Source organism: Passer domesticus, chromosome 16, assembly GCF_036417665.1.
Source record: "Passer domesticus isolate bPasDom1 chromosome 16, bPasDom1.hap1, whole genome shotgun sequence".
NCBI classification, from domain to species: domain Eukaryota; kingdom Metazoa; phylum Chordata; class Aves; order Passeriformes; family Passeridae; genus Passer; species Passer domesticus.
The window spans coordinates 7859336-7869635 of NC_087489.1; the positions used below are offsets into that span (position 1 = coordinate 7859336).

Here is a 10300-nt window from a genome sequence, read left to right on the forward strand (position 1 = left end):
TACGAGATGACTGAGTGCTCAAGCAGCCACATTAAACTGTGACATGATATGACAACAAGAAAGTTTCTGGCCTTTATTTGAAGGCTTTTTACCAGTTACAGTAAGAATTGTCATTGCAAACCAGGAATTTTTAAAAAAATGAATAATAAAAGTTAAAAAAAACATCCACGAGTCCACCTGCAAGTAAGACGTGTTGGTACAGAAAGGAGACATGAGCTTTTGCTTCTTCCATTCTGTTTGTTTTTCAAAGAACTGATAGAACTAAGATACTAGGAAAGGTTGGATGCTATCAGAATCATTCCAGCAGGTGAGCATTTAACACCATATACTGTACCAGGGTAACAGAGTAGCTATGTTAAGTCTATGGGTTTGAGTTGAGCCTATTGTAATTTTCTTCCCAAAAAGGACATTAAAAACCATGCCAAGATGTTCCAATGGAGCCATAAGTTTGCTACATGAGTTTGTCCCCATTCTGTTTAGGACTCATCTTGGTAGCAAAGGAGTGATGTAAGCAACTGGAAATCTGAGCAGTGTGGCTGACCAGAGTGCCACTGCAACTCAGCTTTACAATGCACCTTCAGTGTGTCCACACATCCACGGGCCTGCCAAGGCACACCAGCAGCAATTCTGACTCGGCCTTCTCTTAGCAGGAAAGGCCATTTACCTGCTTTGACCAAAATCAACCCCTCTGATGACCTGTTGCTTCCCAGTTCCACACATGCAATCCTCTTGGAAAGAGACTTGAAGCAACCAGGTCCCAGTGCACAACTTCTGACCTCCCAAAAGTCATCTTCACCTTCAGCCACATCCTGCTGCCACCTTTTGCTTTGAGTTGCTGGAATAATGGAATATTTAGAGTCGAAAAAAAATATGCTTCCGACTTCAAAGCAAGGAAGTAATGGGAAAGAAGATTTTATGTGCATCAAACCCTGGGTCTGTGTCCAGCCCCAGCTGTGCCACACCAGCAGGCAGTGCCAGCAGTGCCTGTTCTCCTCAGTAAGGCACCCACAGAGCCCTCAGGGGCAGGGAAGGTGCTCCCCAGCACAGGATTCCCTGCAGGGATCCCTTCCCATTCCATGAGCACTTCTCTGCAGATGCTGGTCTGTGCACACAGCTGTGACAGGAACATTTAAGAAACACAATTCAAGTCAAACAAATCAACTCAGTTTACAGTCAGTCTGCTCACAGAGCCTGGTGACAGAAACAATTAACATCTTGCTTGTCTGTAACTCATAACCAGTGTTTTAGCAGTTTCAAAACACGTTAAACACACATAAAGCCATGGGACAGCACTCCTGTAACACATCCCTATTCCCACACCAAGAGGAGGAGGAGGAGGAAGTCAACACCACACTCACATCCCATTGACTTGTGGGAGGGAAAACACAGAAAGAAAAAAACCCCAAAAAATACAACAACCATTTGTGCCAGCACACTCCAAACAAAGTTCCAAGACTACTGCTACTGAGGTTAGCAATGCCTGGGGCTGGGGAATGGAAGCTGAAATTCCAGGTCCTGCAAGCTTCATCATGAAACTACCACGGGCTTCAGCTCTGCCTGATCGTATCTGAAAGCATGAGAGACTCCAGCAGACAGGACACTCTTGAAATACAGAACTTTATTTAGAAACTGCTTAAAATAGAAAAACCCTGTCAAGAAAAATCCAAGTCAAATATGGTTTCTCAGTAAAATGGAGTTTTAGGGCAACAGAAGTCTAAAAGGCCACAAGAGAAATAGCACCACTGCAATTTCAAACAATGGCTAGATACTTGCATTTTTGGCATTCACTGAATTTGGGTTTTTCTCTGAACTTCACAAAGATTCATGCACTACACAATTACCATAAAATGCTCTCCTACACACATTTTAGGACAAGCTACCACCAGAAACAAATGAATACAAGCACAACAGGACTGATCAATCTCAGTAGTGAAGGGGGGTCAGAAGTCTTGCAGGATCTTGCCAAACACAACAGTAATGAGGGGCATGATAGAAAAAAAGGACAGTTAAGGAAAGTATTTTAAATATTAATATTTAAGTTAGTCTCAGTACTGTATTTTCTGCAATAACATTAGCTCTGTTAGCCAGCATCTTTTAGTTTTTACCCCAGAAGACTACTGAACTGGCAAGTGTTATTACTAATATGCCCTGGTTCAAAGGGGGGGGAAAAAAAAAAGAAAGCAGACAGAAAAATATCATCCTCATGTGCTCAATTCACTTTCATTCAAAGCCAGTTGCACAGTGCCAGTCCTGTTACAACTATTGGGCGTGCTCAGCATTCCATGGGATGGGAAAGGGAAAAGTGAGAGAACAGAAGGGACTCCAACAGAAATGAAAATAAACAGAACAAATAAAAACAAGAGCCAGGAAGAAAAATCACTTCTGAAGGACATTTCAGGCAGTAAGACTGTGTGCCCTTTGCTTTGTTTTGCTTTTCTTACAGAAAACACAGTACGTTTTGGCAAAGCCACAATGCCACAGAAAAAGGCTTCAGCACTCTTCAAGGTAATTTATGTGTCTCAGCTGTTCATACTCCCTCTAATCTTGTGACAGGCAACGTTAAGGCCCATTTCATCGAGAACTAATCACTTAGTAAGCAGCTTTACATAGGAATGGAGTTTTGTTTTAATAGCCCCTTTTGAGCACTTGCTGACACAGTGAGACTGCCACGCAAGGCCTCTCGGACAGCAGTGAATGGAGTTAAACAAACGTCTACCCCAATATGAAGCACATAAAATCTCCCATCACATTACTTCAATTTGGCATATGGAAGCATATTTTAAATACTCTTAAGGCATTTATTATAATTTCTGTTCTGCAATTTCACATTAACTCAATCTTTCTGTGAGTCAGTCTTTAATTTCTCTACTGCGCACCGCCTTAGATACAAAAAGAGTCTTCCCACAAACCAGTGTTTTACCAGCAAACCATTCTGCAACAAGTTCCAAATATTCAGCCTCTTGCTCCCTAAATATACCACCTCGATGTGAATACTGCTCTGCTACAGCGTGAGAAAGAGCTCCTAACTCAAACCCACTGTAAAAGTGAAACTTCTGCAAAGTGCACTTTAAGAAGAGGTACTTTTTGCTTATGAAAAGAGACCAGTGAGTCCTCTAAGAATAAAGTGGAGTATTTTACAGTTAAGCACATGATCTGGGGCAAAGAATTCTGATGTTGCTGCTCTGCTGGTACAGTATGTGGTCTGTTAATACTCTTCTTGTTCCTCCTGCGGTGCTCCTTCGTCAGGTATCACAAAGCCTTCCTGAAGGGGAAGAAAACAAGTGCTTTAATGAAAATCTGATGTCAAACCAGTTCCTGGCTACTCTGTAGGTACTTTTTTTTTCCTCTTACTTCAGGTAAGACACCCTTAAGTCACTGTTTACAAGATGTATTACCAGAAGTATTTTCCTCATCTTTGATCTGTTACATACTACTCATGAAAGGTGTACCTTGTTTGCTGTCTGACAATAGTTAAATTATCTGATGCTTTATTACAGGAAAAAGCTAGGCCATAAACCTCACAGGGAAAAAAAAAATAAGGTAGAACAAGAGGGAGGCCTGGAAAGCAAACCAGCTTCCAATTACGAGGGCAGGAAGAACTGTGCAACCCCGTCTATAACAGATTACTTACATCTGTGGCATAAAGAATTTCCACAATCCTCTGCAACACTGGATCATTCTCCCCTTCATTCTCCTGGCAGATCAACTCAATGTTCCTCAATTTGCCAAAGTAGAAGTCTCTCTCCTTCTCCAGATCTTCAACAGTAAGTTTCAATGCATTGATCTGCCAAAGGGCATCAATAATAATTATATCCACCAGAGACAGAATTCAGTAGGATCTATGCAAAAGGGGAGTCCCAAAAGTTCTCAGAAGGGTGTTGATATGCAAAGCACTTCAGCAGTAACCAAGATATGGGGGAGGGGGGACTGTGACAGGAAGAAAAGGGCCATTTCTCAAATTTTAGTATCACTGCCACAACAAACATCCAGTCCAACACACCCAAATCCACTTGGAAAGCCTAAAGGCTGATTCCATGAAATAGGTAAAGCACTGACTGCCTGCAGTCCCCTCTGCTAGCACATTCTTTCATGACAACTCTCCTGCTGACAGCAGGCTCAGTTGTGTTCACTCCGGATTTCAGTGAAGGAGCAGCTGCTCATAGCTCTGCTGGAATGCTGGGAGAGCTGCAACACAGCTGTGGGAATACTTACAAGCCCTGCTATGTGTGACACAGCCCACACTGGGGTGAAATGTCTGGCCACTCGTGTGCTACAGGACGGGGGTTTGCTTCCATCAGGAGAGCAAGACCATTATAACAAAGGGTTCCAATTAAGTGATTTTAAATTAGCTGATTCACATCATTTTCTTCCATCTGCCTGACCCAGACATTCCATGGTACTGGAAAAACAAACCTGCCCATAACTCTACCAAGCAGAGGTCAGTCACAGGGCTGTCCTTACACACCTGCTCGATCAATCCCGCTGATTCATCGTCTCCTCCACCCTTTTTGCCCATCCCAGGCCCAGCTCTGGGACCTGCTGGGGTCCTCTGTGCAACAATGGGCCTCTGCGGGGCTGCAAGATAATTCACCAATTAATTCCAATTCTCCCTCCCATAAAGGTACTATCCCCCCTCCTCCTAACATGCTTAGGCATGAAAGAGATTGAAGATATGTTCCTTCCTTAACTCCATGTAACATGTCCTTTTATTTTGGCACCAATTCTTGCCATTCTCTTTTATACAAGACTGTTCTTTCTGTAGCCTCCAGACACCTGGGTACTACAGCAGCCTCAGTCTTTGAGCCTGGCATCTCTGAAACAAGATGCAGAATACTATAATCCCATACACTGATTTTAAATAGCAACCCACTCTTCATTTCCCCAGAGTTTTTCATGATCTAGATCATCTTTTAACTATTTTCTCTACCTGCACTGCCAGTACCGAGAGATTTCCTGGTTTTGTTCACAACTGGAGTAACAACGTTTGGTGCTATTGTGTCTTGGCCTTGTCGAGCAGCAACAGGATCATACTCCTTCCCGTCATAGTTTGCATCAAAAAATTTTTTGAACCACTGAACAAATTCAAAGTTGTCCTGAAATTTTCCTTTCACTAGTTTGTCCACAGGAATTATCTAAAGAGGGGGAAAAAGAAAAAAAAAAAAAAGTCACACTCATATTATGGGTAAAGAACCTCTCTGGGATTTTATGTAAAGATTTAAAGTTAATGCACTCAAAAGATATGCAAATTTAATTCTAGTCCAGTCTAGGGAAAATCCCCCTTGACCATAACTATATCCAATAACCGGATTTTTGTAATTATTGGAATGAAAAACCAATCATGCTTTGCTTTTGAGGGATAATTTTGAATTATTCTGCAGCAAAGTTTCTGCTAGACCAAGTTTACAGACAAAACTTCTTCCTGTCCACATGAAGCTGGTTCTGATGGATCTGAACTGACCAACTCCAGAACTGCTACAAGAGCTAAACATCTCTGTCATAGCAGACTCCAGCTTCCCTGGCATGAGGTGTATAACTAAGGACTATTAAAAATGAAGAAAATAGTGAAGTTTTGTTAGTAGAAAAAATTTCTTTTCATAAGGCATTTGGAAGGCAGGCTGGCTGTCCAGATGGGTTGTGTGGACAGACTGCACAAGCCACTGTCCCCAAGCAGAGACTGACTCTGTGCTGGAGCTGCCAGCCATGGAATGAGACATCTTCTTAAAGATGGAAAAAGCTTCAACCCTGCAAGTTCTGCATCCTACCAAACACATTGTCTGTAACTATTACCTGAGTAAATCCCCCCTCCATCAGCAGAACTGTCAGTCCATCTGAACAAGTGTTTTCACAATTTCATTTTCACTACTAAAACTCACTGATTTTAGCATCTGGAGGCTTTTAAAAGCCATGCAGATGTGGCACTTGGGGACATGGTTTACTGGTGGCCTTGGCAATGCTGGGGGAAGAGTTGGATTTGATGGTCTCAGACAGATTTTCCAACCTTAACAATTATGTAATCCTATACACTTGTAAAGAGGAATTTGGAATCCTTAGGACCACCACAGCAGTAGGTTATGGGAACATATCTCCTACGAAGATGGTCCAAAGAGGAAGCTCAGGCATACCTTATCTCACAGAAATTCCAGTATTATTTTGTGCCACAGAAGTTTCCCACAACTAAAAAGGTAACATTAATCTCATCATTAAGAGCTGGAAACCTGACCTTGGCTGCAGCAAAGCAAAATGTGTCCTAATTGATGTGAGGCCCCCAAGGCAAGCCAAAACTAAAGGTTTTGAGGTTTACAAACCAAAACCAAACTCTGTTCCCAGATTTATTCAGTTTTAAATCTGAAAGTTCATCCCATCTCCATTAACATTAAAAGCAGAGTCAGTCATAGCCCAGCTTACTTTGTCAACACCCATTCGTTTAAAACCTGCTTGTAGAACCTTGAAGTTTTGAATGTACTCATGTTCCAATTTTGCTTGAAACTTCACTTTCTTGAGGGCTACAGAACCTGGGAAGAGCATGTCCATGAACTGACAGTATGCAGCACCTGCCAAAAGGAAAAGAACACAAATCCTGGCATGAATTAAGTCAGCTCAGCTCACTAACCCTTGTGAGTTTCTTTCCTGTCAGGTCAGCAAACTGACCTGACTCACTCCTCAGTCACACAGGCCCTTTAAAGGCAACAAAGGCAAGAAAACAGGAACCTTCAGTCTCCTTTTTGGGGCAGCATGGCCATAAATAAGCTTAAAGGAGCTGGAGAACCAAACTTTTGGGCTCATGACTTGAACTCTTATGAATAAGAACAAACCTGCCTCCAGAATTCCAAGGGGAAAAAAAAATCTAATGAATAAACTTGACTTTCCTTTCTTCGTGGACATCAGCACAGATCTGAGATGTTATGTGTGTCTAACAGGCATGTAATCTTCTCTTAACAACACTAATAGAACTAAATCAGAAAAAAGCATTATTCTACAAATTGTACTTAAGCATTATTGAAATTGTAATACATTTACCTCCTACAAACAGAACCTATACACAATTCAAGGTGCTCTCAAAGATAAGAGGCTAATGAAGCTGAATTATATTTAAAGCAGGTCTCAATTAAAGAACCAAAATAAGATAAGTGTTTCTTCCTATTAATTTAAATCCTTCATGTCCTCCAATTCAACACTTGCTGGAGTAAGAGGAAAAGAGAGATTCAGTCCAGTCACAAAGAGTGGACAACCATCTCCATATTGGCAGAATACACACAGTTAAAAAAAAAAAAAAAGAAAGATCTAAACTAGATTTAGATTTAAAGAAAGATTTAAACCAGATCCTCACTCTGCAGTGATGATGCACACCCATTAAAAGCACAAGCACAACATTCAGAGCATTATTCCCACACCAACGCGAATGAACCAAGGAGTAAAGGAAACCCTAACCTAAGCCATCCAACAGCTACACAACAAGCTGTTGGGAGCTATCTGAAGGCCAAGAAGGAATATAGGAGAGCATTAACCTCTGTTCAGCTCAACCACATCCTACAACTGTTCACTCTCTTACCAAGACACTTCACAGGCACTCCCACTTTCACCTGCTACCAGAAGACTGATGTCATCCACTGGTGCAAATTAAAAATAAAAACAACAAGGCAGCTCTTGCTGTTTGCTCTCCACTGTGTCTCAGTTCACTAGCTGCAGAGCTCCAATCCCAGCTCAAACACAGAGGATTTGCCAGAAGCCAGGGGTTTGCTCTCCATTGGCAGTCAGAGTGATAAGCGTGATAAAAACAGAGGGAGCACAGCGCAAGTCAAAGGGCACTTTTTGTGCATTTATGCAACCTCAAACTGCTGCCCTTGCCAAAGACAGCAAAACAAGCTTGGGAACTCCAGCTTCCACAGGACTATGACAGCAAAAGCCACTTCATCCCTGCCAAGGCACGAAGCATTATTGCAGATGCAGAAAAGGACATTGCTCAGGACATACCACATCAACAGCTCTCAGTCTTTTCCCAAAAACAGGTGAGCTGAGCTGGAATTCTGCAGAGCCAGTATTAATTATCCTCACTTCAACACAGAGCTCTCACAGCATTCAAGGCTCACACCAATCCCATGCAAATCAACCCTGCACACCACAGGGCTTAACCTGCCTATCTGAAAGCAGACAGTGCTTATCACTTCCCCTCCTCCCGTGTCTTAGGTCTTTAGTTTTCTCACCCTTACACTTCTTGTGCATCATCTCACTGACAAAAGCCACGACCAATAGCTGCCAAATGCCTGTTGTGAGTCCCTTGCTTCTCTGTAATCTTTGGGATTTTTTTTCCATCGATTCAGCCTGTACTGACAGTCTAAAAACCTCATTTTTAACTAATTCCTCCTTTTATTTCCACATCTCTCCTTCCATGAGCAACACCTTATCTTAAAGTCACTGTATGAGCCAAGCTTCCACTTTTCACTGACTGCCTGTTGTAGTTATCCAAATTATCTTGTACCCAGGCTGCATTCTTAGCCTTGGGTTTTTTTTCAGCTCTTATTCCACAGACTATTATCTTTTATTTGTTCTTACAAGCCTCCTCCTCCCACACACTCCTCCCTACGATGACACTTGACTCAATTTCTGTACCACAGACACTTCCCCTTTCCTGCCTACTACTGTGTATGAGATTCAGCTGTGCTGGAGTTAGTTCAAGCCCAGCTAAGCTGGGCTGACACAGACTGGATGTGCTCCAGGACCAAGAGGAGTTTTAAAGTCCTGCAGAAGACCCCACGAGTCACTGCTCTGTCTTCCTCACACTCCAGTTCTCTTCCAGAATAAATCACAATTGTTTCTGCCAGTTACACTTGTAAGACTTACTCTAACCATGAAGACTAAGCACTTAATTCCTCATGGGAAAACACCCTCTTCCTCAGAGTCACTTTTCACATTAACACCCATTGCTTATAGCATCAATGCTGTAGTGAGTCATGAGAACGTGCCTTTTCATTACACTGCCATTATTGACAGCCACTTCAATAACACTCCAACCATAACTGGATCGTAACACTGACCACGAACCTGCTGACACCAGGAGCCAAGCCAGGAGCAGAGCTGCAGCAGGGCAGCACACAGGCTGCAGCTCCACAGAAGCGGGGTGCACATGCCACTGGGAGTGCCCTGGGGGTGAGCCCCCTTACCTGAGCACAGCTGCTCAATCTTGGTCAGCGTCAGCTGCAGAGACTCATTGATCCACGCCAGCATGTCATGTCGGCTCAAGTTATCGCTGGTCACTGAAGTAGAATACACATTCACTGCCATTTTCTGAAAGACACAACCAGAGCTGTGAGCGCCACAGACGCCGGGCAGCGGTGGAGCAGCTCCTCGGGAGCCCTCCCGAGCGGTGAGAACGGCGACGCGCCCGCGGGCACCGGCACCGGGAGCGCCCTGCGGCACCACCCTGCCACGGGCTGGGCCGCGCGGCCGCCGACCGAAAACGAGCACCGGGGCGCTCACGTGGGGAACCGCTGCAAGGAATCACGGCCAGTCACCGATCCCCGCGCCACCGGGAACGGCGGAGGCGCTTCCTGCGCGGCCGCGGCGCGTCCCCGGGGACCGACACCGAGCGGCCGCTCCCCGCCCAGCCCCGCCGGCACAAAGCGGAGCCGCCGGTGCGGCTGCCGCCGGGCAGGGCCGCCCGCGCTGCGGGCGGGGCGCGGCCCGCGCTCTGCCCGCTCCTACTCCTCACCGCCCGCCGCCGGCCCCTCCGCGCCGCCACCCCCGGTCCCCGCCGCACCTCCGCCCGCCGAGGGGCGCGGCCCGGCCCTGCAGGCCTGCCTCGCGCCGGTGCCCTCAGGGCGGCGGCGCCCCGCCCGGCCGCTCGCGGAGCCCGGGGCCCTCCCCGCCGCCGCCGCCCGGCGGCCCCGCCGCGGGCCCGGCCCGGTACCTGCGCCGCGCTCGCCCCGTCGGCCCCGCGTTCAAACCGGCCCCGCCCGCCCTGACCGGGACCGCGTCACGCGCTCGCTGCGCGCCTGCGTCACGCGCGCGTCACGGCCCGCGCGGGGAGCGCCGCGCGACGGCACGGGGAGGGGAGCCGTTGTCAGGGGGCGGGGCGAGCTGCTTGTTGCTATGGAGATGTCACGCCCGCTCCGCCCGAGGGCTCGCCTGCCATTGGCCGGGCTGCTGGCCCCGCCCACACCGGGGGTCCCGCGTGCCTGAGGGTCGCGCGGGGCTCGGGCCTGAGGGTGCGAGGGAGCCGCGCCGGCCGCGAGCGCCGGGAGCCTGAGCCCCGGCACTGCCCGGCCCCGAACCCCGGCACTGCCCGGCCCCGAACCCCGGCACT

General features: G+C 46.5%; 1 protein-coding gene across 3 annotated transcripts; it reads right to left on the minus strand.

The window, feature by feature from the left end:
• Positions 1-3114: 3114 nt before the first annotated feature.
• Positions 3115-10035, minus strand: MAPRE1 (microtubule associated protein RP/EB family member 1). Of its 3 annotated transcripts, none has more exons than XM_064391161.1 (7): positions 9905-10035; positions 9159-9282; positions 6406-6551; positions 4943-5132; positions 4466-4575; positions 3632-3784; positions 3115-3262 (listed from the first exon to the last, which is right to left on the minus strand). In XM_064391161.1, the coding sequence occupies exons 2-7, from the start codon at positions 9277-9279 to the stop codon at positions 3206-3208; spliced, it is 777 nt and encodes a 258-aa protein (XP_064247231.1). In that variant the 5' UTR covers positions 9280-9282; positions 9905-10035; the 3' UTR covers positions 3115-3205. The 3 variants fall into 3 exon arrangements, with proteins under 3 accessions (XP_064247231.1, XP_064247229.1, XP_064247230.1); XM_064391159.1 differs by having other exon boundaries at positions 4928-5132; XM_064391160.1 differs by lacking the exon at positions 9905-10035 and adding an exon at positions 9755-9778 and having other exon boundaries at positions 4928-5132.
• Between the last annotated feature and the right edge of the window lie 265 nt (positions 10036-10300).